This window comes from Eleutherodactylus coqui, unplaced genomic scaffold, assembly GCF_035609145.1.
Source record: "Eleutherodactylus coqui strain aEleCoq1 unplaced genomic scaffold, aEleCoq1.hap1 HAP1_SCAFFOLD_291, whole genome shotgun sequence".
Classification (NCBI taxonomy): Eukaryota; Metazoa; Chordata; class Amphibia; order Anura; family Eleutherodactylidae; genus Eleutherodactylus; species Eleutherodactylus coqui.
In genome coordinates this window covers 117,501-141,755 of record NW_027102537.1, presented here as the reverse complement: position 1 = coordinate 141,755, position 24,255 = coordinate 117,501, and the positions used below count along the sequence as shown (strand labels likewise).

Sequence of the window (24,255 nt, the reverse complement as noted above, 5' to 3'; positions counted from 1 at the left end):
TGTGAAGGCTGGGGGTGATAGTGGAGGCTGGGGGAGAGGGTGATAGTGGGGGAGGAGCTGTGGAGGCTGGGGGTGATAGTGGAGGCTGGGGGAGAGGGTGATAGTGGGGGAGAAGCTGTGAAGGGTGGGGGTGATAGTGGAGGCTGGGGGAGAGGGTGATAGTGGGGGAGGAGCTGTGAAGGGTGGGGGTGATAGTGGAGGCTGGGGGAGAGGGTGATAGTGGGGGAGGAGCTGTGAAGGGTGGGGGTGATAGTGGAGGCTGGGGGAGAGGGTGATAGTGGGGGAGGAGCTGTTAAGGCTGGGGGTGATAGTGGAGGCTGGGGGAGAGGGTGATAGTGGGGGAGGAGCTGTGGAGGCTGGGGGAGAGGGTGATAGTGGGGGAGGAGCTGTGAAGGCTGGGGGTGATAGTGGGGGAGGGGCAATGTGTGTGGAGGCTCGGGGGGAGGGTGATAGAGGGGTAGGAGCAGTGAAGGCTGGGGGAGAGGCAATGTGTGTTGAGGCTGGGGGAGAGGGTGATAGTGGGGGAGGAGCAGTGAAGGCTGGGGGTGATAGTGGGGGAGGGGCAATGTGTGTGTGTGGAGGCTGGGGGAGAGGGTGATAGAGGGGGAGGAGCATTGAAGGGTGGGGGAGGGGCAATGTCTGTTGAGGCTGGGGGAGAGGGTGATAGTGGGGGAGGAGCAGTGAAGGCTGGGGGTGATCGTGGAGGCTGGGGGAGAGGGTGATAGTGGGGGAGGAGCTGTGAAGGCTGGGGGTGATAGTGGAGGCTGGGGGAGAGGGTGATGGTGGGGGAGGAGCTGTGAAGGCTGGGGGTGATAGTGGAGGCTGGGGGAGAGGGTGATGGTGGGGGAGGAGCTGTGAAGGCTGGGGGTGATAGTGGAGGCTGGGGGAGAGGGTGATAGTGGGGGAGGAGCTGTGAAGGCTGGGGGTGATAGTGGGGGAGGGTCAATGTGTGTGTGGAGGCTGGGGGAGAGGGTGATAGTGGGGGAGGGGCAATGTGTGTGTGGAGGCTGGGGGAGAGGGTGATAGTGGGGGAGGAGCTGTGGAGGCTGGGGGAGAGGGTGATAGTGGGGGAGGAGCTGTGGAGGCTGGGGGAGAGGGTGATAGTGGGGGAGGAGCTGTGGAGGCTGGGGGAGAGGGTGATAGTGGGGGAGGAGCTGTGGAGGCTGGGGGAGAGGGTGATAGTGGGGGAGGAGCTGTGGAGGCTGGGGGAGAGGGTGATAGTGGAGAGGGGCAATGTGTGTGGAGGCTCAGGGAGAAGGTGATAGTGGGGGAGGAGCAGTGAAGGCTGGGGGTGATAGTGGGGGAGGGGTAATGTGTGTGGAGGCTGGGGGAGAGGGTGATAGTGGGGGAGGAGCTGTGAAGGCAGGGGGTGATAGTGGAGGCTGGGGGAGAGGGTGATAGTGGGGGAGGAGCTGTGAAGGCTGGGGGTGATAGTGGGGGAGGGGCAATGTGTGTGGAGGCTCGGGGAGAAGGTGATAGTGGGGGAGGAGCTGTGAAGGCTGGGGGTGATAGTGGGGGAGGGGCAATGTGTGTGGAGGCTGGGGGAGAGGGTGATAGTGGGGGAGGAGCTGTGAAGGCTGGGGGTGATAGTGGAGGCTGGGGGAGAGGGTGATAGAGGGGGAGGAGCAGTGAAGGCTGGGGGAGAGGGTGGGGGAGGGTCAATGTGTGTTGAGGCTGGGGGAGAGGGTGATAGTGGGGGAGGAGCAGTGAAGGCTGGGGGTGATAGTGGGGGAGGGGCAATGTGTGTGGAGGCTGGGGGAGCGGGTGATAGTGGGGGAGGAGCAGTGAAGGCTGGGGGAGAGGGTGATAGTGGGGGAGGAGCAGTGAAGGCTGGGGGAGAGGGTGATAGTGGGGGAGGAGCTGTGGAGGCTGGGGGAGAGGGTGATAGTGGGGGAGGAGCTGTGGAGGCTGGGGGAGAGGGTGATAGTGGGGGAGGAGCTGTGGAGGCTGGGGGAGAGGGTGATAGTGGGGGAGGAGCTGTGGAGGCTGGGGGAGAGGGTGATAGTGGGGGAGGAGCTGTGGAGGCTGGGGGAGAGGGTGATAGTGGGGGAGGAGCTGTGGAGGCTGGGGGAGAGGGTGATAGTGGGGGAGGAGCTGTGGAGGCTGGGGGAGAGGGTGATAGTGGGGGAGGAGCTGTGGAGGCTGGGGGAGAGGGTGATAGTGGGGGAGGAGCTGTGGAGGCTGGGGGAGAGGGTGATAGTGGGGGAGGAGCTGTGGAGGCTGGGGGAGAGGGTGATAGTGGGGGAGGAGCTGTGGAGGCTGGGGGAGAGGGTGATAGTGGGGGAGGAGCTGTGGAGGCTGGGGGAGAGGGTGATAGTGGGGGAGGAGCTGTGGAGGCTGCGTGCGTGTCTGGGGTGTGTGTGTGTGTGGCAGGGTTTGTGTGTGTGTGTGTGTGTGTGTGTGGCAGTGTGTTGCAGGGTGTGTGTGTGTGGCAGTGTGTGTGTGGGTCGATGTGTAGCAGAGTGTGGCACTGTATTTGGGTGTGTGTGTGTGTGTGTGTGTGTGTGTGTGTGTGTGTGTGTGTGTGTGTGTGTGTGTGTGTGTAGCAGGGTGGGTGTGTGTGGCACTGCCATTTGGGGGGAGTGTAGCAGTGTATGTGGGTGGATGTGTGGATGTGTATTTAGGTGTGGGTGTGTATTTGGGTTTGTGTGGGTGGGTGATGGTGAGGGTGTGTAGCAGTGTCTGTGGGTGGGTGTGTAGCAGTGCAGGTGAGTGTAGCAGTGTCTGTGGGTGGGTGTGTAGCAGTGTGGGTGGGTGTGTAGCAGTGTGGGTGGGTGTGTAGCAGTGTCTGTGGGTGTGTGTAGCTGTGTATGTGGGTGGGTGTGTGGCAGTGTCTGTGTGTATATATGTATGTGGGTGGTTGGGTGAGGGTGTGTGCGTTGCAGTGTGGGTGTGCGCGTTGCAGTGTGGGTGTGCGCGTTGCAGTGTGCGCGTTGCAGGGTGCGCGCGTTGCAGTGTGTGCGCGTTGCAGTGTGCGCGCGTTGCAGTGTGTGCGCGTTGCAGTGTGTGCGCGTTGCAGTGTGTGCGCGTGTGCGCGTTGCAGTGTGTGCGCGTGTGCGCGTTGCAGTGTGTGCACGCGTTGCAGTGTGTGTGTGCGCGCGTTGCAGTGTGTGTGTGCGCGCGTTGCAGTGTGTGTGTGCGTGCGTTGCAGTGTGTGTGTGCGTGCGTTGCAGTGTGTGTGTGTGTGTGTGTGTGCGTTGCAGTGTGTGTGTGTGTGTGCGTTGCAGTGTGTGTGTGTGCGTTGCAGTGTGTGTGTGTGTGCGTTGCAGTGTGTGTGTGCGTGCGTTGCAGTGTGTGTGTGCGTTGCAGTGTGTGTGTGCGTTGCAGTGTGTGTGTGTGCGTTGCAGTGTGTGTGTGTGTGCGTTGCAGTGTGTGTGTGTGTGTGTTGCAGTGTGTGTGTGTGCGTTGCAGTGTGTGTGTGTGTGCGCGCGTTGCTGTGTGTGTGTGTGCGTTGCTGTGTGTGTGTGTGTGTGCGTGTGCGCGTTGCAGTGTGTGCGCGTTGCAGTGTGTGTGCGCGTTGCAGTGTGTGCGCGTTGCAGTGTGTGTGCGCGTTGCAGTGTGTGTGCGCGTTGCAGTGTGTGTGCGTGCGCGCGTTGCAGTGTGTGCGCGCGCGCGCGTTGCAGTGTGTGCGTGTGCGCGCGTTGCAGTGTGTGTGTGTGTGTGTGTGTGTGCGCGCGCGTTGCAGTGCGTTGCAGTGTGTGTGTGCGTGCGCGTTGCAGTGTGTGTGCGTGCGCGTTGCAGTGTGCGTGCGCGTTGCAGTGTGTGTGCGTGCGCGCGTTGCAGTGCGTTGCAGTGTGTGCGTGCGCGTTGCAGTGTGTTGCAGTGTGTGCGTGCGCGTTGCAGTGTGTGTGCGTGCGCGTTGCAGTGTGTGTGTGTGTGTGTGTGCGCGCGTTGCAGTGTGTGTGTGTGCGCGCGCGTTGCAGTGTGTGTGTGCGCGTTGCAGTGTGTGTGTGTGTGTGCGCGTGCGCGTTGCAGTGTGTGTGTGTGTGTGCGCGTTGCAGTGTGTGTGTGTGCGCGTTGCAGTGTGTGTGTGTGCGCGCGTTGCAGTGTGTGTGTGTGCGCGCGTTGCAGTGTGTGTGTGTGTGTGCGCGTTGCAGTGTGTGTGTGTGTGCGCGTTGCAGTGTGTGTGTGTGCGCGCGTTGCAGTGTGTGTGTGTGTGCGCGCGGTGCAGTGTGTGTGTGTGCGCGCGCGGTGCAGTGTGTGTCTGTGTGTGTGTGCGCGCGTTGCAGTGTGTGTCTGTGTGTGTGTGTGCGCGCGTTGCAGTGTGCGTTGCTGTGTGTGTGTGTGTGCGTTGCAGTGTGTGTGTGTGTGCGTTGCAGTGTGTGTGTGTGTGTGTGTGTGTGTGTGTGTGTGTGTGTGTGTGTGTGTGTGTGCGTGCGTTGCAGTGTGTGTGTGTGTGTGTGTGTGCGTGCGTTGCAGTGTGTGTGTGTGTGTGTGCGCGCGTTGCAGTGTGTGTGTGTGCGCGCGTTGCAGTGTGTGTGTGTGTGCGCGTTGCAGTGTGTGTGTGTGTGCGCGTTGCAGTGTGTGTGTGTGCGTTGCAGTGTGTGTGTGTGTGTGTTGCAGTGTGTGTGTGTGTGTGCGTTGCAGTGTGTGTGCGTTGCAGTGTGTGTGTGTGTGTGTGTGTGTGTGTGCGCGCGTTGCAGTGTGTGTGTGCGCGTTGCAGTGTGTGTGTGCGCGTTGCAGTGTGTGTGTGCGCGTTGCAGTGTGTGTGTGCGCGTTGCAGTGTGTGTGTGTGTGCGCGTTGCAGTGTGTGTGTGTGTGTGTGCGCGTTGCAGTGTGTGTGTGTGTGTGTGCGCGTTGCAGTGTGTGTGTGTGTGCGCGTTGCAGTGTGTGTGTGTGTGTGCGCGTTGCAGTGTGTGTGTGTGTGTGCGCGTTGCAGTGTGTGTGTGTGTGCGCGTTGCAGTGTGTGTGTGCGCGCGTTGCAGTGTGTGCGCGCGTTGCAGTGTGTGTGCGCGTTGCAGTGTGTGTGTGTGCGCGCGTTGCAGTGTGTGCGCGCGTTGCAGTGTGTGTGCGCGTTGCAGTGTGTGTGTGCGCGTTGCAGTGTGTGGGTGGGTGTTGCAGTGTCTGTGTGTGTGGGTGGGTGTTGCAGTGTCTGTGCGTTGCAGTGTGTGTGTGTGTGTGTGTGTGTGTGCGCGTTGCAGTGTGTGTGTGCGCGTTGCAGTGTGTGTGTGCGCGTTGCAGTGTGTGTGTGCGCGTTGCAGTGTGTGTGTGCGCGTTGCAGTGTGTGTGTGCGCGTTGCAGTGTGTGTGTGCGCGTTGCAGTGTGTGTGTGCGCGTTGCAGTGTGTGTGTGCGCGTTGCAGTGTGTGTGTGCGCGTTGCAGTGTGTGTGTGCGCGTTGCAGTGTGTGTGTGCGCGTTGCAGTGTGTGTGTGCGCGTTGCAGTGTGTGTGTGCGCGTTGCAGTGTGTGCGCGTTGCAGTGTGCGTGTGCGCGCGTTGCAGTGTGTGTGTGTGTGTGTGTGCGCGCGTTGCAGTGTGTGTGTGTGTGTGTGCGCGTTGCAGTGTGTGTGTGCGCGTTGCAGTGTGTGCGCGTTGCAGTGTGTGCGCGCGTTGCAGTGTGTGCGCGCGTTGCAGTGTGTGTGCGCGTTGCAGTGTGTGTGCGCGTTGCAGTGTGTGTGCGCGTTGCAGTGTGTGTGCGCGTTGCAGTGTGTGTGCGTGCGCGTTGCAGTGTGTGTGCGCGTTGCAGTGTGTGTGCGTGTTGCAGTGTGTGTGCGTGCGCGTTGCAGTGTGTGTGTGTGTGCGCGTTGCAGTGTGTGTGCGTGCGCGTTGCAGTGTGTGTGCGTGCGCGTTGCAGTGTGTGTGCGTGCGCGTTGCAGTGTGTGTGCGTGCGCGTTGCAGTGTGTGTGCGTGCGCGTTGCAGTGTGTGTGTGCGTGCGCGTTGCAGTGTGTGTGCGCGTTGCAGTGTGTGTGCGCGTTGCAGTGTGTGTGCGCGTTGCAGTGTGTGTGCGCGTTGCAGTGTGTGTGCGCGCGTTGCAGTGTGTGTGCGCGCGTTGCAGTGTGTGTGCGCGCGTTGCAGTGTGTGTGCGCGCGTTGCAGTGTGTGTGTGCGTTGCAGTGTGTGTGTGCGTTGCAGTGTGTGTGCGTGTGTGCGCGTTGCAGTGCGTGTGTGCGCGTTGCAGTGCGTGTGCGCGTTGCAGTGCGTGTGCGCGTTGCAGTGCGTGTGCGCGTTGCAGTGCGTGTGCGCGTTGCAGTGCGTGTGCGCGTTGCAGTGCGTGTGCGCGTTGCAGTGCGTGTGCGCGTTGCAGTGCGTGTGCGCGTTGCAGTGCGTGTGCGCGTTGCAGTGCGTGTGTGCGCGTTGCAGTGCGTGTGTGCGCGTTGCAGTGCGTGTGTGCGCGTTGCAGTGCGTGTGTGCGCGTTGCAGTGCGTGTGTGCGCGTTGCAGTGCGTGTGTGCGCGTTGCAGTGCGTGTGTGCGCGTTGCAGTGTGTGTGTGCGCGTTGCAGTGTGTGTGTGCGCGTTGCAGTGTGTGTGTGCGCGTTGCAGTGTGTGTGTGCGCGTTGCAGTGTGTGTGTGCGCGTTGCAGTGTGTGGGTGGGTGTTGCAGTGTGTGGGTGTGTAGCTGTGTGTGGGTGGGTGGATGTGTAGCTGTGTGTGGGTGGGTGGATGTGTAGCTGTGTGTGGGTGGGGGGGTGGATGTGTAGCTGTGTGTGGGTGGGGGGGTGGATGTGTAGCTGTGTGTGTGTGGGGGGGTGGATGTGTAGCTGTGTGTGTGTGGGGGGGTGGATGTGTAGCTGTGTGTGTGTGGGGGGGGGGGGTGGATGTGTAGCTGTGTGTGTGGGGGGGGGGTGGATGTGTAGCTGTGTGTGTGTGGGGGGGTGGATGTGTAGCTGTGTGTGTGTGGGGGGGTGGATGTGTAGCTGTGTGGGGGTGTAGGTGTGTGTGGGTGTAGCAGTGTCTGTGGGTGGGTGGGTGGGTGTAGCAGTGTGGGTGGGTGGGTGTAGCAGTGTCGGTGGGTGGGTGTGGCACTGCTATTTAGAGGGGGGTGTAGCAGGGTGTGTAGCAGTGTCTGTGGGTGGGTTTGTAGCAGTGTGGGTGGGTTTGTAGCAGGGTGGGTGGGTGTAGCAGGGTGGGTGGGTGTAGCTGGGTGCGTGGGTATAGCTGTGGGTGGCTGGGTGTAGGTGGGTGTGTGGGTGGCTGGGTGTAGCTGGGTGTAGCTGTGGGTGGCTGGGTGTGGCTGGGTGTGGCTGGGTGTGTGTGTGGCTGGGTGTGTGGGTGGCTGGGTGTAGCTGGGTGTGTGGGTGGCTGGGTGTAGCTGGGTGTGTGGGTAGCTGGGTGTAGCTGGGTGTAGCTGGGTGTGGCTGGGTGTGGCTGGGTGTAGCTGGGTGGCTGGGTGCGTGTGGGTGCCTGGGTGTAGCTGGGTGCGTGTGGGTGGCTGGGTGTAGCTGGGTGCGTGTGGGTGGCTGGGTGTAGCTGGGTGCGTGTGGGTGGCTGGGTGTAGCTGGGTGCGTGTGGGTGGCTGGGTGTAGCTGGGTGCGTGTGGGTGGCTGGGTGTAGCTGTGTGTGTGTGTGGAGCTGTGTGTGTGTGTGGAGCTGTGTGTGTGTGGAGCTGTGTGTGTGTGTGGAGCTGTGTGTGTGTGTGGAGCTGTGTGTGTGTGTGGAGCTGTGTGTGTGTGTGTGTGGAGCTGTGTGTGTGTGTGTGTGGAGCTGTGTGTGTGGGTGGAGCTGTGTGTGTGTGTGGAGCTGTGTGTGTGTGTGTGTGTGTGTGGAGCTGTGTGTGTGTGTGGAGCTGTGTGTGTGTGTGGAGCTGTGTGTGTGTGTGTGTGTGTGGAGCTGTGTGTGTGTGTGTGTGTGTGGAGCTGTGTGTGTGTGTGTGTGTGTGGAGCTGTGTGTGTGTGTGTGGAGCTGTGTGTGTGTGTGTGTGTGTGTGGAGCTGTGTGTGTGTGTGTGTGTGGAGCTGTGTGTGTGTGTGTGTGTGTGTGGCGCTGTGTGTGTGTGTGTGTGTGTGGAGCTGTGTGTGTGTGTGTGTGTGTGGAGCTGTGTGTGTGTGTGTGTGTGTGGAGCTGTGTGTGTGTGTGTGTGTGTGTGTGGAGCTGTGTGTGTGTGTGTGTGTGTGTGTGTGGAGCTGTGTGTGTGTGTGTGTGTGTGGAGCTGTGTGTGTGTGTGTGTGTGTGTGGAGCTGTGTGTGTGTGTGTGTGTGTGTGGAGCTGTGTGTGTGTGTGTGTGTGTGGAGCTGTGTGTGTGTGTGTGTGTGTGTGTGGAGCTGTGTGTGTGTGTGTGTGTGTGGAGCTGTGTGTGTGTGTGTGTGTGTGTGGAGCTGTGTGTGTGTGTGTGTGTGTGGAGCTGTGTGTGTGTGTGTGTGTGTGTGTGGAGCTGTGTGTGTGTGTGTGTGTGTGGAGCTGTGTGTGTGTGTGTGTGTGTGTGGAGCTGTGTGTGTGTGTGTGTGGAGCTGTGTGTGTGTGTGTGTGTGTGGAGCTGTGTGTGTGTGTGTGTGTGTGGAGCTGTGTGTGTGTGTGTGTGGAGCTGTGTGTGTGTGTGTGTGTGTGGAGCTGTGTGTGTGTGTGTGTGTGTGGAGCTGTGTGTGTGTGTGTGTGTGTGGAGCTGTGTGTGTGTGTGTGTGTGGAGCTGTGTGTGTGTGTGTGTGGAGCTGTGTGTGTGTGTGTGTGTGTGGAGCTGTGTGTGTGTGTGTGTGTGTAGTGTGTGTGTGGAGCTGTGTGTGTGTGTGTGGAGCTGTGTGTGTGTGTGTGTGGAGCTGTGTGTGTGTGTGTGTGTGTGGAGCTGTGTGTGTGTGTGGAGCTGTGTGTGTGTGTGTGGAGCTGTGTGTGTGTGTGTGTGTGGAGCTGTGTGTGTGTGTGTGTGTGGAGCTGTGTGTGTGTGTGTGTGTGGAGCTGTGTGTGTGTGTGGAGCTGTGTGTGTGTGTGTGTGGAGCTGTGTGTGTGTGTGTGGAGCTGTGTGTGTGTGTGTGGAGCTGTGTGTGTGTGTGTGGAGCTGTGTGTGTGTGTGTGTGTGGAGCTGTGTGTGTGTGTGTGTGGAGCTGTGTGTGTGTGTGGAGCTGTGTGTGTGTGTGTGTGGAGCTGTGTGTGTGTGTGGAGCTGTGTGTGTGTGTGGAGCTGTGTGTGTGTGTGTGTGGAGCTGTGTGTGTGTGTGTGGAGCTGTGTGTGTGTGTGTGGAGCTGTGTGTGTGTGTGTGGAGCTGTGTGTGTGTGTGTGGAGCTGTGTGTGTGTGTGTGGAGCTGTGTGTGTGTGTGTGGAGCTGTGTGTGTGTGTGTGGAGCTGTGTGTGTGTGTGTGTGGAGCTGTGTGTGTGTGTGTGTGGAGCTGTGTGTGTGTGTGTGTGGAGCTGTGTGTGGAGCTGTGTGTGGAGCTGTGTGTGGAGCTGTGTGTGGAGCTGTGTGTGTGTGTGGAGCTGTGTGTGTGTGTGGAGCTGTGTGTGTGTGTGGAGCTGTGTGTGTGTGTGGAGCTGTGTGTGTGTGTGGAGCTGTGTGTGTGTGTGGAGCTGTGTGTGTGGAGCTGTGTGTGTGTGTGTGGAGCTGTGTGTGTGTGTGTGTGTGGAGCTGTGTGTGTGTGTGTGTGTGGAGCTGTGTGTGTGTGTGTGTGGAGCTGTGTGTGTGTGGAGCTGTGTGTGTGTGGAGCTGTGTGTGTGTGGAGCTGTGTGTGTGTGGAGCTGTGTGTGTGTGTGTGTGTGTGTGTGGAGCTGTGTGTGTGTGTGTGTGGAGCTGTGTGTGTGTGTGTGTGGAGCTGTGTGTGTGTGTGTGTGTGTGGAGCTGTGTGTGTGTGTGTGTGTGTGTGGAGCTTGTGTGTGTGTGTGTGGAGCTTGTGTGTGTGTGTGTGTGTGGAGCTTGTGTGTGTGTGTGTGTGTGGAGCTTGTGTGTGTGTGTGTGTGTGGAGCTTGTGTGTGTGTGTGTGTGTGTGGAGCTGTGTGTGTGGAGCTGTGTGTGTGGAGCTGTGTGTGTGGAGCTGTGTGTGTGGAGCTGTGTGTGTGTGTGTGTGGAGCTGTGTGTGTGTGTGTGGAGCTGTGTGTGTGTGTGTGTGTGGAGCTGTGTGTGTGTGTGTGTGGAGCTGTGTGTGTGTGTGTGGAGCTGTGTGTGTGTGTGTGGAGCTGTGTGTGTGTGTGTGGAGCTGTGTGTGTGGAGCTGTGTGTGTGTGTGTGGAGCTGTGTGTGTGTGTGTGTGTGGAGCTGTGTGTGTGTGTGGAGCTGTGTGTGTGTGTGGAGCTGTGTGTGTGTGTGGAGCTGTGTGTGTGTGTGTGTGGAGCTGTGTGTGTGTGTGTGTGTGGAGCTGTGTGTGTGTGTGTGTGTGGAGCTGTGTGTGTGTGTGGAGCTGTGTGTGTGTGTGTGTGTGTGGAGCTGTGTGTGTGTGTGTGTGTGGAGCTGTGTGTGTGTGTGTGTGTGTGTGTAGCTGTGTGTGTGTGTGTGTGTGTGTGGAGCTGTGTGTGTGTGTGTGTGGAGCTGTGTGTGTGTGTGTGTGTGTGTGGAGCTGTGTGTGTGTGTGTGTGTGTGTGTGGAGCTGTGTGTGTGTGTGTGTGTGTGGAGCTGTGTGTGTGTGTGTGTGTGTGTGGAGCTGTGTGTGTGTGTGTGGAGCTGTGTGTGTGTGTGTGGAGCTGTGTGTGTGTGTGTGTGGAGCTGTGTGTGTGTGTGTGTGGAGCTGTGTGTGTGTGTGTGTGTGTGTGGAGCTGTGTGTGTGGAGCTGTGTGTGTGTGTGTGTGTGTGTGTGTGTGTGTGTGTGTGTGTGTGTGGAGCTGTGTGTGTGTGTGGAGCTGTGTGTGTGTGTGTGTGGAGCTGTGTGTGTGTGTGTGTGTGTGTGTGTGTGTGTGGAGCTGTGTGTGTGTGTGTGTGTGTGTGTGTGGAGCTGTGTGTGTGTGTGTGTGTGTGTGTGTGTGGAGCTGTGTGTGTGTGTGGAGCTGTGTGTGTGTGTGTGTGTGTGTGTGTGGAGCTGTGTGTGGAGCTGTGTGTGTGTGGAGCTGTGTGTGTGTGGAGCTGTGTGTGTGTGGAGCTGTGTGTGTGTGTGTGGAGCTGTGTGTGTGTGGAGCTGTGTGTGTGTGGAGCTGTGTGTGTGTGGAGCTGTGTGTGTGTGGAGCTGTGTGTGTGTGTGTGTGTGGAGCTGTGTGTGTGTGTGGAGCTGTGTGTGTGTGTGGAGCTGTGTGTGTGTGTGGAGCTGTGTGTGTGTGTGGAGCTGTGTGTGTGTGTGTGTGTGTGGAGCTGTGTGTGTGTGTGTGTGTGTGTGGAGCTGTGTGTGTGTGTGTGTGTGTGTGGAGCTGTGTGTGTGTGTGTGTGTGTGGAGCTGTGTGTGTGGAGCTGTGTGTGTGTGTGTGTGGAGCTGTGTGTGTGTGTGTGTGGAGCTGTGTGTGTGTGTGTGTGTGGAGCTGTGTGTGTGGAGCTGTGTGTGTGGAGCTGTGTGTGTGGAGCTGTGTGTGTGGAGCTGTGTGTGTGTGTGTGGAGCTGTGTGTGTGTGTGGAGCTGTGTGTGTGTGTGTGTGGAGCTGTGTGTGTGTGTGTGTGTGTGTGTGTGTGGAGCTGTGTGTGTGTGTGTGTGTGTGTGTGGAGCTGTGTGTGTGTGTGTGTGTGTGTGTGTGTGTGTGTGTGTGTGTGTGTGGAGCTGTGTGTGTGTGTGGAGCTGTGTGTGTGTGTGTGTGTGTGTGGAGCTGTGTGTGTGTGTGTGTGTGTGTGTGTGTGTGTGTGGAGCTGTGTGTGTGTGTGTGTGTGGAGCTGTGTGTGTGTGGAGCTGTGTGTGTGTGTGTGGAGGTGTGTGTGTGTGGAGCTGTGTGTGTGTGGAGCTGTGTGTGTGTGGAGCTGTGTGTGTGTGGAGCTGTGTGTGTGTGGAGCTGTGTGTGTGTGTGTGTGGAGCTGTGTGTGTGTGTGTGTGGAGCTGTGTGTGTGTGGAGCTGTGTGTGTGTGTGGAGCTGTGTGTGTGTGTGGAGCTGTGTGTGTGTGTGGAGCTGTGTGTGTGTGTGGAGCTGTGTGTGTGTGTGTGTAGGTGTGTGTGTGTGTGGAGGTGTGTGTGTGTGTGGAGGTGTGTGTGTGTGTGGAGCTGTGTGTGTGGAGCTGTGTGTGGAGCTGTGTGTGTGTGTGTGTGTGTGGAGCTGTGTGTGTGTGTGTGTGTGTGTGGAGCTGTGTGTGTGTGTGTGTGTGTGTGGAGCTGTGTGTGTGTGTGTGTGGAGCTGTGTGTGTGTGTGTGTGGAGCTGTGTGTGTGGAGCTGTGTGTGTGTGTGTGGAGCTGTGTGTGTGTGTGTGGAGCTGTGTGTGTGTGTGTGTGGAGCTGTGTGTGTGTGGAGCTGTGTGGTGTGTGTGTGTGGAGCTGTGTGTGTGTGTGTGGAGCTGTGTGTGTGCTGTGTGTGGAGCTGTGTGTGTGTGTGTGTGGAGCTGTGTGTGTGTGTGTGTGGAGCTGTGTGTGTGTGTGTGTGTGGAGCTGTGTGTGTGTGTGTGGAGCTGTGTGTGTGTGTGTGGAGCTGTGTGTGTGTGTGTGGAGCTGTGTGTGTGTGTGTGGAGCTGTGTGTGTGTGTGTGTGGAGCTGTGTGTGTGTGTGTGGAGCTGTGTGTGTGTGTGTGTGGAGCTGTGTGTGTGTGTGTGTGTGTGGAGCTGTGTGTGTGTGTGTGTGTGTGGAGCTGTGTGTGTGTGTGTGTGTGGAGCTGTGTGTGTGTGTGTGGAGCTGTGTGTGTGTGTGTGGAGCTGTGTGTGTGTGTGTGGAGCTGTGTGTGTGTGTGGAGCTGTGTGTGTGTGTGGAGCTGTGTGTGTGTGTGTGGAGCTGTGTGTGTGTGTGTGGAGCTGTGTGTGTGTGTGTGGAGCTGTGTGTGTGTGTGTGGAGCTGTGTGTGTGTGTGTGGAGCTGTGTGTGTGTGTGTGGAGCTGTGTGTGTGTGTGTGGAGCTGTGTGTGTGTGTGTGTGGAGCTGTGTGTGTGTGTGGAGCTGTGTGTGTGTGTGTGGAGCTGTGTGTGTGTGTGTGGAGCTGTGTGTGTGTGTGGAGCTGTGTGTGTGTGTGGAGCTGTGTGTGTGGAGCTGTGTGTGTGTGTGTGTGTGTGGAGCTGTGTGTGTGTGTGGAGCTGTGTGTGTGTGTGTGTGTGTGTGTGTGGAGCTGTGTGTGGAGCTGTGTGTGTGTGGAGCTGTGTGTGTGTGGAGCTGTGTGTGTGTGGAGCTGTGTGTGTGTGGAGCTGTGTGTGTGTGGAGCTGTGTGTGTGTGGAGCTGTGTGTGTGTGTGTGTGTGTGGAGCTGTGTGTGTGTGTGTGTGTGTGGAGCTGTGTGTGTGTGTGTGTGTGTGAGCTGTGTGTGTGTGTGTGTGTGGAGCTGTGTGTGTGTGTGTGTGTGGAGCTGTGTGTGTGTGGAGCTGTGTGTGTGTGTGGAGCTGTGTGTGTGTGTGTGTGTGGAGCTGTGTGTGTGTGTGTGTGTGGAGCTGTGTGTGTGTGTGTGGAGCTGTGTGTGTGTGTGTGTGGAGCTGTGTGTGTGTGTGGAGCTGTGTGTGTGTGTGTGTGTGGAGCTGTGTGTGTGTGTGTGTGTGTGGAGCTGTGTGTGTGTGTGGAGCTGTGTGTGTGTGTGTGTGTGAGCTGTGTGTGTGTGTGTGTGGAGCTGTGTGTGTGTGTGTGTGGAGCTGTGTGTGTGTGTGGAGCTGTGTGTGTGGAGCTGTGTGTGTGTGTGTGTGTGGAGCTGTGTGTGTGTGGAGCTGTGTGTGTGTGTGTGTGTGTGTGGAGCTGTGTGTGTGTGTGTGTGTGGAGCTGTGTGTGTGTGGAGCTGTGTGTGTGTGTGTGTGTGGAGCTGTGTGTGTGTGGAGCTGTGTGTGTGTGTGTGTGTGTGGAGCTGTGTGTGTGTGTGTGTGTGGAGCTGTGTGTGTGTGTGTGTGGAGCTGTGTGTGTGTGTGTGTGGAGCTGTGTGTGTGTGTGTGTGTGTGGAGCTGTGTGTGTGTGTGTGTGGAGCTGTGTGTGTGTGTGTGTGGAGCTGTGTGTGTGTGTGTGTGTGGAGCTGTGTGTGTGTGTGTGGAGCTGTGTGTGTGTGTGTGGAGCTGTGTGTGTGTGTGTGTGGAGCTGTGTGTGTGTGTGTGTGTGGAGCTGTGTGTGTGTGTGTGTGTGTGTGTGGAGCTGTGTGTGTGTGTGTGTGTGTGTGGAGCTGTGTGTGTGTGTGTGTGTGTGGAGCTGTGTGTGTGTGTGTGTGTGTGTGGAGCTGTGTGTGTGTGTGTGTGGAGCTGTGTGTGTGTGTGTGTGGAGCTGTGTGTGTGTGTGTGTGGAGCTGTGTGTGTGTGTGTGGAGCTGTGTGTGTGTGTGTGGAGCTGTGTGTGTGTGTGTGTGGAGCTGTGTGTGTGTGTGTGTGGAGCTGTGTGTGTGTGTGTGTGTGTGTGTGTGTGTTGGAGCTGTGTGTGTGGAGCTGTGTGTGTGTGTGGAGCTGTGTGTGTGTGTGTGGAGCTGTGTGTGTGTGTGTGTGTGGAGCTGTGTGTGTGTGTGTGTGGAGCTGTGTGTGTGGTGGAGCTGTGTGTGTGTGTGTGGAGCTGTGTGTGTGTGTGTGTGGAGCTGTGTGTGTGTGTGTGGAGCTGTGTGTGTGTGTGTGGAGCTGTGTGTGTGTGTGTGGAGCTGTGTGTGTGTGGAGCTGTGTGTGTGTGGAGCTGTGTGTGTGTGTGTGTGGAGCTGTGTGTGTGTGTGTGTGGAGCTGTGTGTGTGTGTGGAGCTGTGTGTGTGTGTGTGGAGCTGTGTGTGTGTGTGTGGAGCTGTGTGTGTGTGTGTGGAGCTGTGTGTGTGTGTGTGGAGCTGTGTGTGTGTGTGTGGAGCTGTGTGTGTGTGTGTGTGGAGCTGTGTGTGTGTGTGTGTGTGTGGAGCTGTGTGTGTGTGTGTGGAGCTGTGTGTGTGTGTGTGTGTGTGTGTGTGTGTGTGGAGCTGTGTGTGTGTGTGTGTGGAGCTGTGTGTGTGTGTGTGTGTGGAGCTGTGTGTGTGTGTGTGTGTGTGGAGCTGTGTGTGTGTGTGTGTGTGTGTGTGGAGCTGTGTGTGTGTGTGTGTGTGGAGCTGTGTGTGCGTGTGTGTGTGTGTGTGTGTGGAGCTGTGTGTGTGTGTGTGGAGCTGTGTGTGTGTGTGTGTGGAGCTGTGTGTGTGTGTGTGTGTGGAGCTGTGTGTGTGTGTGTGTGTGGAGCTGTGTGTGTGTGTGTGTGTGGAGCTGTGTGTGTGTGTGTGTGTGTGTGTGTGTGGAGCTGTGTGTGTGTGTGTGGAGCTGTGTGTGTGTGTGGAGCTGTGTGTGTGTGTGTGGAGCTGTGTGTGTGTGTGTGTGTGTGGAGCTGTGTGTGTGGAGCTGTGTGTGTGTGTGTGTGGAGCTGTGTGTGTGGAGCTGTGTGTGTGGAGCTGTGTGTGTGTGTGTGTGGAGCTGTGTGTGTGTGTGTGGAGCTGTGTGTGTGTGTGTGTGTGGAGCTGTGTGTGTGTGGAGCTGTGTGTGTGTGGAGCTGTGTGTGTGTGTGTGTGTGGAGCTGTGTGTGTGTGTGTGTGGAGCTGTGTGTGTGTGTGTGGAGCTGTGTGTGTGTGTGGAGCTGTGTGTGTGTGTGGAGCTGTGTGTGTGTGTGTGGAGCTGTGTGTGTGTGTGTGGAGCTGTGTGTGTGTGTGTGGAGCTGTGTGTGTGTGTGTGGAGCTGTGTGTGTGTGTGTGGAGCTGTGTGTGTGTGTGTGTGGAGCTGTGTGTGTGGAGCTGTGTGTGTGTGTGTGTGTGTGTGTGTGTGGAGCTGTGTGTGTGTGTGTGTGGAGCTGTGTGTGTGTGTGTGTGGAGCTGTGTGTGTGTGTGTGTGTGTGTGGAGCTGTGTGTGTGTGGAGCTGTGTGTGTGTGTGTGTGTGGAGCTGTGTGTGTGTGTGTGGAGCTGTGTGTGTGTGTGTGGAGCTGTGTGTGTGTGTGTGGAGCTGTGTGTGTGTGTGTGTGGAGCTGTGTGTGTGTGTGTGTGGAGCTGTGTGTGTGTGTGTGTGTGGAGCTGTGTGTGTGTGTGTGTGTGGAGCTGTGTGTGTGTGTGTGTGTGTGTGTGGAGCTGTGTGTGTGTGTGGAGCTGTGTGTGTGTGGAGCTGTGTGTGTGTGTGTGTGGAGCTGTGTGTGTGTGGAGCTGTGTGTGTGTGGAGCTGTGTGTGTGTGTGTGTGTGTGGAGCTGTGTGTGTGGAGCTGTGTGTGTGTGTGTGGAGCTGTGTGTGTGGAGCTGTGTGTGTGGAGCTGTGTGTGTGGAGCTGTGTGTGTGTGTGTGGAGCTGTGTGTGTGTGTGGAGCTGTGTGTGTGTGTGTGTGTGTGTGTGTGTGGAGCTGTGTGTGGAGCTGTGTGTGTGGAGCTGTGTGTGTGTGTGTGTGTGTGTGTGGAGCTGTGTGTGTGTGTGTGTGGAGCTGTGTGTGTGTGTGTGTGGAGCTGTGTGTGTGTGTGTGTGTGTGGAGCTGTGTGTGTGTGTGGAGCTGTGTGTGTGTGTGTGTGGAGCTGTGTGTGTGTGTGTGTGGAGCTGTGTGTGTGTGTGGAGCTGTGTGTGTGTGTGTGTGGAGCTGTGTGTGTGTGGAGCTGTGTGTGTGTGTGGAGCTGTGTGTGTGTGGAGCTGTGTGTGTGTGTGTGGAGCTGTGTGTGTGTGTGTGTGGAGCTGTGTGTGTGTGTGTGGAGCTGTGTGTGTGTGTGTGGAGCTGTGTGTGTGTGTGTGGAGCTGTGTGTGTGTGTGTGTGGAGCTGTGTGTGTGTGGAGCTGTGTGTGTGTGTGTGTGTGGAGCTGTGTGTGTGTGTGTGTGGAGCTGTGTGTGTGTGTGTGTGTGTGGAGCTGTGTGTGTGTGTGTGTGGAGCTGTGTGTGTGTGTGTGTGTGTGGAGCTGTGTGTGTGTGTGTGTGGAGCTGTGTGTGTGTGTGGAGCTGTGTGTGTGTGTGTGTGGAGCTGTGTGTGTGTGTGTGTGTGGAGCTGTGTGTGTGTGTGTGTGGAGCTGTGTGTGTGTGTGGAGCTGTGTGTGTGTGTGTGTGGAGCTGTGTGTGTGTGGAGCTGTGTGTGTGTGTGTGTGGAGCTGTGTGTGTGTGTGTGTGGAGCTGTGTGTGTGTGTGTGTGGAGCTGTGTGTGTGTGTGTGGAGCTGTGTGTGTGTGTGTGGAGCTGTGTGTGTGTGTGTGGAGCTGTGTGTGTGTGTGTGGAGCTGTGTGTGTGTGTGTGTGTGTGGAGCTGTGTGTGTGTGTGTGTGTGGAGCTGTGTGTGTGTGTGTGTGTGTGTGTGTGTGTGTGTGTGTGTGGAGCTGTGTGTGTGTGTGGAGCTGTGTGTGTGTGTGGAGCTGTGTGTGTGTGTGGAGCTGTGTGTGTGTGTGTGGAGCTGTGTGTGTGTGTGGAGCTGTGTGTGTGTGGAGCTGTGTGTGTGTGGAGCTGTGTGTGTGTGGAGCTGTGTGTGTGTGTGTGTGTGTGTGTGTGTGTGTGTGTGGAGCTGTGTGTGTGTGGAGCTGTGTGTGTGTGGAGCTGTGTGTGTGTGGAGCTGTGTGTGTGTGTGTGTGTGTGGAGCTGTGTGTGTGTGTGGAGCTGTGTGTGTGTGGAGCTGTGTGTGTGTGTGTGTGTGTGTGGAGCTGTGTGTGTGTGTGTGGAGCTGTGTGTGTGTGTGTGGAGCTGTGTGTGTGTGTGTGGAGCTGTGTGTGTGGAGCTGTGTGTGTGGAGCTGTGTGTGTGTGTGTGTGTGGAGCTGTGTGTGTGTGTGTGGAGCTGTGTGTGTGTGTGTGTGTGTGTGGAGCTGTGTGTGTGTGTGTGTGTGTGTGTGGAGCTGTGTGTGTGTGTGTGGAGCTGTGTGTGTGTGTGTGTGTGTGTGTGTGTGGAGCTGTGTGTGTGGAGCTGTGTGTGTGTGTGTGGAGCTGTGTGTGTGGAGCTGTGTGTGTGTGTGGAGCTGTGTGTGTGGAGCTGTGTGTGTGTGTGGAGCTGTGTGTGTGGAGCTGTGTGTGTGTGTGGAGCTGTGTGTGTGTGTGTGGAGCTGTGGCTGTGTGTGTGTGTGTGTGGAGCTGTGTGTGTGTGTGTGTGGAGCTGTGTGTGTGTGTGTGTGGAGCTGTGTGTGTGTGTGTGTGGAGCTGTGTGTGTGTGTGTGTGGAGCTGTGTGTGTGTGTGTGTGGAGCTGTGTGTGTGTGTGTGTGTGGAGCTGTGTGTGTGTGTGTGGAGCTGTGTGTGTGTGTGTGTGGAGCTGTGTGTGTGTGTGTGGAGCTGTGTGTGTGTGTGTGGAGCTGTGTGTGTGTGTGTGGAGCTGTGTGTGGAGCTGTGTGTGTGTGTGGAGCTGTGTGTGTGTGTGGAGCTGTGTGTGTGTGTGTGGAGCTGTGTGTGTGTGTGTGGAGCTGTGTGTGTGTGGAGCTGTGTGTGTGTGGAGCTGTGTGTGTGTGGAGCTGTGTGTGTGTGGAGCTGTGTGTGTGGAGCTGTGTGTGTGTGTGGAGCTGTGTGTGTGTGTGGAGCTGTGTGTGTGTGTGGAGCTGTGTGTGTGTGTGTGGAGGTGTGTGTGTGTGTGGAGCTGTGTGTGTGTGTGTGGAGCTGTGTGTGTGTGTGTGTGTGTGTGTGTGTGGAGCTGTGTGTGTGTGTGTGTGGAGCTGTGTGTGTGTGTGTGTGGAGCTGTGTGTGTGTGTGTGTGTGGAGCTGTGTGTGTGTGTGGAGCTGTGTGTGTGTGTGGAGCTGTGTGTGTGTGTGTGGAGCTGTGTGTGTGTGTGTGTGGAGCTGTGTGTGTGTGTGTGTGGAGCTGTGTGTGTGTGTGTGTGTGGAGCTGTGTGTGTGTGTGTGTGTGTGGAGCTGTGTGTGTGTGTGTGTGTGTGGAGCTGTGTGTGTGTGTGTGTGTGTGTGGAGCTGTGTGTGTGTGGAGCTGTGTGTGTGTGTGTGGAGCTGTGTGTGTGTGTGTGGAGCTGTGTGTGTGTGTGTGTATGGAGCTGTGTGTGTGTGTGTGTGTGGAGCTGTGTGTGTGTGGAGCTGTGTGTGTGTGTGTGTGTGTGTGTGGAGCTGTGTGTGTGTGTGGAGCTGTGTGTGTGTGTGTGGAGGTGTGTGTGTGTGGAGCTGTGTGTGTGTGTGTGTGTGGAGCTGTGTGTGTGTGTGTGTGGAGCTGTGTGTGTGTGTGTGTGTATGTGGAGCTGTGTGTGTGTGTGTATGTGGAGCTGTGTGTGTGTGTGTGTGTATGTGGAGCTGTGTGTGTGTGGAGCTGTGTGTGTGTGTGTGTGGAGCTGTGTGTGTGTGTTTGTGGAGCTGTGTGTGTGTGTGGAGCTGTGTGTGTGTGTGTGTGGAGCTGTGTGTGTGTGTGTGGAGCTGTGTGTGTGTGTGTGTGTGGAGCTGTGTGTGTGTGTGTGTGTGGAGCTGTGTGTGTGTGTGGAGCTGTGTGTGTGTGTGTGTGTGGAGCTGTGTGTGTGTGTGGAGCTGTGTGTGTGTGTGTGTGTGTGTGTGGAGCTGTGTGTGTGGAGCTGTGTGTGTGGAGCTGTGTGTGTGTGTGGAGCTGTGTGTGTGTGTGGAGCTGTGTGTGTGTGTGGAGCTGTGTGTGTGTGTGGAGCTGTGTGTGTGTGTGGAGCTGTGTGTGTGTGTGTGGAGCTGTGTGTGTGTGTGTGGAGCTGTGTGTGTGTGTGTGGAGCTGTGTGTGTGTGGAGCTGTGTGTGTGTGTGTGGAGCTGTGTGTGTGTGTGTGTGTGGAGCTGTGTGTGGAGCTGTGTGTGCGTGTGGAGCTGTGTGTGCGTGTGGAGCTGTGTGTGCGTGTGGAGCTGTGTGTGCGTGTGGAGCTGTGTGTGCGTGTGGAGCTGTGTGTGTGGAGCTGTGTGTGTGGAGCTGTGTGTGTGGAGCTGTGTGTGTGTGTGTGTGTGGAGCTGTGTGTGTGTGTGTGTGGAGCTGTGTGTGTGTGTGTGTGTGGAGCTGTGTGTGTGTGTGTTTGGAGCTGTGTGTGTGGAGCTGTGTGTGTGGAGCTGTGTGTGTGTGGAGCTGTGTGTGTGTGGAGCTGTGTGTGTGTGTGGAGCTGTGTGTGTGTGGAGCTGTGTGTGTGTGTGTGGAGCTGTGTGTGTGTGTGTGTGTGTGTGGAGCTGTGTGTGTGTGTGGAGCTGTGTGTGTGTGTGGAGCTGTGTGTGTGTGTGGAGCTGTGTGTGTGTGTGTGTGGAGCTGTGTGTGTGTGTGTGTGTGTGTGTGTGTGGAGCTGTGTGTGTGTGTGTGTGTGTGTGTGTGTGTGTGGAGCTGTGTGTGTGTGTGTGTGTGTGGAGCTGTGTGTGTGTGTGGAGCTGTGTGTGTGTGTGGAGCTGTGTGTGTGTGTGTGGAGCTGTGTGTGTGTGTGTGGAGCTGTGTGTGTGTGTGTGGAGCTGTGTGTGTGTGTGTGGAGCTGTGTGTGTGTGTGTGTGGAGCTGTGTGTGTGTGTGGAGCTGTGTGTGTGTGTGTGGAGCTGTGTGTGTGTGTGTGGAGCTGTGTGTGTGTGTGTGTGTGTGTGTGGAGCTGTGTGTGTGTGGAGCTGTGTGTGTGTGTGTGTGTGTGTGTGTGTGTGGAGCTGTGTGTGTGTGTGTGTGGAGCTGTGTGTGTGTGTGTGTGTGTGGAGCTGTGTGTGTGGAGCTGTGTGTGTGTGTGTGTGTGTGTGTGTGTGTGGAGCTGTGTGTGTGTGTGGAGCTGTGTGTGTGTGTGTGGAGCTGTGTGTGTGTGTGTGGAGCTGTGTGTGTGTGTAGCTGTGTGTGTGTGGAGCTGTGTGTGTGTGGAGCTGTGTGTGTGTGGAGCTGTGTGTGTGTGGAGCTGTGTGTGTGGAGCTGTGTGTGTGGAGCTGTGTGTGTGTGTGGAGCTGTGTGTGTGTGTGTGGAGCTGTGTGTGTGTGTGTGGAGCTGTGTGTGTGTGTGTGTGGAGCTGTGTGTGTGTGTGTGTGGAGCTGTGTGTGTGTGTGTGTGGAGCTGTGTGTGTGTGTGTGTGGAGCTGTGTGTGTGTGTGTGTGTGGAGCTGTGTGTGTGTGTGTGTGGAGCTGTGTGTGTGTGTGTGTGGAGCTGTGTGTGTGTGTGTGTGTGTGGAGCTGTGTGTGTGTGTGTGTGTGTGTGGAGCTGTGTGTGTGTGTGTGTGTGTGGAGCTGTGTGTGTGTGTGTGTGTGTGGAGCTGTGTGTGGAGCTGTGTGTGTGTGTGGAGCTGTGTGTGGAGCTGTGTGTGTGTGTGTGTGTGTGTGTGTGGAGCTGTGTGTGTGTGTGTGGAGCTGTGTGTGTGTGTGTGTGTGTGTGTGTGTGGAGCTGTGTGTGTGGAGCTGTGTGTGTGTGTGTGTGTGTGGAGCTGTGTGTGTGGAGCTGTGTGTGGAGCTGTGTGTGTGGAGCTGTGTGTGTGTGTGTGTGTGTGTGTGGAGCTGTGTGTGTGTGTGGAGCTGTGTGTGGAGCTGTGTGTGTGTGTGTGTGTGGAGCTGTGTGTGTGTGTGTGTGTGTGTGTGTGTGTGTGTGTGTGTGTGTGTGGAGCTGTGTGTGTGTGGAGCTGTGTGTGTGTGGAGCTGTGTGTGTGTGGAGCTGTGTGTGTGTGGAGCTGTGTGTGTGTGGAGCTGTGTGTGTGGAGCTGTGTGTGTGTGTGGAGCTGTGTGTGTGTGTGGAGCTGTGTGTGTGTGTGTGGAGCTGTGTGTGTGTGTGTGTGGAGCTGTGTGTGTGTGTGTGTGGAGCTGTGTGTGTGTGTGTGTGGAGCTGTGTGTGTGTGTGTGTGGAGCTGTGTGTGTGTGTGTGTGGAGCTGTGTGTGTGTGTGTGTGGAGCTGTGTGTGTGTGTGTGGAGCTGTGTGTGTGTGTGTGTGTGGAGCTGTGTGTGTGTGTGTGTGTGGAGCTGTGTGTGTGTGTGTGTGGAGCTGTGTGTGTGTGTGTGTGTGGAGCTGTGTGTGTGTGTGTGTGTGTGTGGAGCTGTGTGTGTGTGTGTGTGTGTGGAGCTGTGTGTGGAGCTGTGTGTGTGTGTGGAGCTGTGTGTGGAGCTGTGTGTGTGTGTGTGTGTGTGTGTGTGTGTGTGGAGCTGTGTGTGTGTGTGTGGAGCTGTGTGTGGAGCTGTGTGTGTGTGTGTGTGTGTGTGTGTGTGTGTGGAGCTGTGTGTGTGTGTGTGTGTGTGTGGAGCTGTGTGTGTGTGTGTGTGTGGAGCTTGTGTGTGTGTGTGGAGCTGTGTGTGTGTGTGGAGCTGTGTGTGTGTGTGTGTGTGTGTGTGGAGCTGTGTGTGTGTGTGTGTGTGTATGGAGCTGTGTGTGTGTGGAGCTGTGTGTGTGTGTGTGTGTGTGTGTGTGGAGCTGTGTGTGTGTGTGTGGAGCTGTGTGTGTGTGGAGCTGTGTGTGGAGCTGTGTGTGTGTGTGTGGAGCTGTGTGTGGAGCTGTGTGTGGAGCTGTGTGTGGAGCTGTGTGTGGAGCTGTGTGTGTGTGTGTGGAGCTGTGTGTGTGTGTGTGGAGCTGTGTGTGTGTGTGTGGAGCTGTGTGTGTGTGTGTGGAGCTGTGTGTGTGTGGCGCTGTGTGTGTGGCGCTGTGTGTGGGTAGGTGTGTGTGTGGCAGTGTGTGTGTGGCAGTGTGTGTGTGGCGCTGTGTGTGTGTAGCTGTGTGGGTGTGTGTAGCTGTGTGTGTGTAGCTGTGTGGGTGTGTGTAGCTGTGTGGGTGTGTGTAGCTGTGTGGGTGTGTGTAGCTGTGTGGGTGTGGGTGTGTGGGTGTGTGTAGCTGTGTGTGTGTGGGTGTGTGTAGCTGTGTGTGTGTGGGTGTGTGTAGCTGTGTGTGTGTGGGTGTGTGTAGCTGTGTGTGTGTGGGGGTGTGTAGCTGTGTGTGTGTGGGGGTGTGTAGCTGTGTGTGTGGGAGTGTGTAGAGCTGTATAGCTGTGTGTGTAGCTGTGTAGCTGTGTGTGTGTAGCTGTGTAGCTGTGTGTGTGTAGCTGTGTGTGTGTGTGTAGCTGTGTGTGTGTGTGTAGCTGTGTGTGTGTGTGTAGCTGTGTGTGTGTGTGTAGCTGTGTGTGTGTAGCAGTGTATGTGGGTAGGTGTGTGGGTGTGTGTGGCAGTGTATGTGGGTAGGTGTGTGTGTGGCAGTGTGTGAGTGTGTGTGTGTGTGCGCAGCAGTGTATGTGGGTAGGTGTGTAGCTGTGTGTATGTGGCTGTGTAGCTGTGTGTATGTGTGTGGGTAGCTGTGTGTGTGGGCAGCAGTGTGTGTGGGTGTATGTAGCTGTGTGTGTGTGTGTAGCTGTGTGTGTGTGTAGCTGTGTGTAGCAGTGTGGGTGTGTGTAGCAGAGTGTGTGGGGGTGTGTGTAGCAGAGTGTGTGGGGGTGTGTGTAGCAGTGTATGTGGGTAGGTGTGTGGGTGTGTGTGGCAGTGTATGTGGGTAGCTGTGTGTATGTGGCTGTGTAGCTGTGTGTATGTGGGTAGGTTGTGTGTGTAGCTGTGTGTGTGTGTAGCTGTGTGTGTAGCTGTGTGTGTAGCTGTGTGTGTAGCTGTGTGTGTGTGTAGCTGTGTGTGTGTGTGTAGCTGTGTGTGTAGCTGTGTGTGTAGCTGTGTGTGTAGCTGTGTGTGTGTGTGTGTGTAGCTGTGTGTGTGTGTGTGTGTAGCTGTGTGTGTGTGTAGCTGTGTGTGTGTGTAGCTGTGTGTGTGTGTAGCTGTGTGTGTGTGTAGCTGTGTGTGTGTGTAGCTGTGTGTGTGTGTAGCTGTCTGTGTGTGTGGCGCTGTCTGTGTGTGTGGCGCTGTCTGTGTGTGTGTAGCTGTCTGTGTGTGTGTAGCTGTCTGTGTGTGTGTAGCTGTCTGTGTGTGTGTAGCTGTCTGTCTGTGTGTGTGTGTGGCGCGCTGTCTGTGTGTGTGTGTGGCGCGCTGTCTGTGTGTGTGTGTGGCGCGCTGTCTGTGTGTGTGTGTGGCGCGCTGTGTGTGTGTGTGGCGCGCTGTGTGTGTGTGTGTGTGTGGCGTGCTGTGTGTGTGTGTGTGTGTGGCGCTGTGTGTGGCAGTGTATGTGGGTAGGTGTGTGTGTGGCGCTGTGTGTGTGGCTGTGTTTGTGGCTGTGTGTGTGTGTGGGGGGGGGGGGCTGTGTGTGTGTGGGGGGGGCTGTGTGTGTGTGTGTGGGGGGGGGCTGTGTGTGTGTGTGTGGGGGGGGGCTGTGTGTGTGTGGGGGGGGCTGTGTGTGTGTGTGTGTGTGGGGGGGCTGTGTGTGTGTGTGTGTGGGGGGGCTGTGTGTGTGTGTGTGGGGGGGCTGTGTGTGTGTGTGTGGGGGGCTGTGTGTGTGTGGGGGGGCTGTGTGTGTGTGGGGGGGCTGTGTGTGTGTGTGTGTGGGGCTGTGTGTGTGGGGGGGGGCTGTGTGTGTGTGGGGGGGCTGTGTGTGTGTGTGTGGGGTGTGTGTGTGGGGGGGCTGTGTGTGTGTGGGGGGGCTGTGTGGGGGGGCTGTGTGTGTGTGGGGGGGCTGTGTGTGTGGGGCTGTGTGTGTGTGTGTGGGGCTGTGTTTGTGTGTGGGGTGTGTGTGTGTGTGTGTGTGTGTGGGGCTGTGTGTGTGTGTGTG

The 24,255-nt window shown here is 57.1% G+C and overlaps 2 protein-coding genes across 3 annotated transcripts in view; one reads left to right on the top strand and one right to left on the bottom strand.

Moving 5' to 3' along the window:
- Positions 1-24,255, top strand: part of LOC136604718 (PHD finger protein 23A-like) — a 68,349-nt gene that overhangs the window by 1,002 nt on the left and 43,092 nt on the right. The gene's annotated exons all lie outside the window — the stretch shown is intronic.
- LOC136604716 (uncharacterized) lies at positions 293-15,259 on the bottom strand (the record flags this gene model as incomplete). Its single annotated transcript, XM_066588922.1, has 9 exons — positions 293-298; positions 1,676-2,293; positions 8,684-8,734; positions 9,277-9,354; positions 10,255-10,515; positions 10,897-10,944; positions 11,317-11,376; positions 13,661-13,726; positions 15,209-15,259. Coding segments are annotated over 9 exons (1,239 nt in total), but the record flags the coding sequence as incomplete, so codon positions are not given.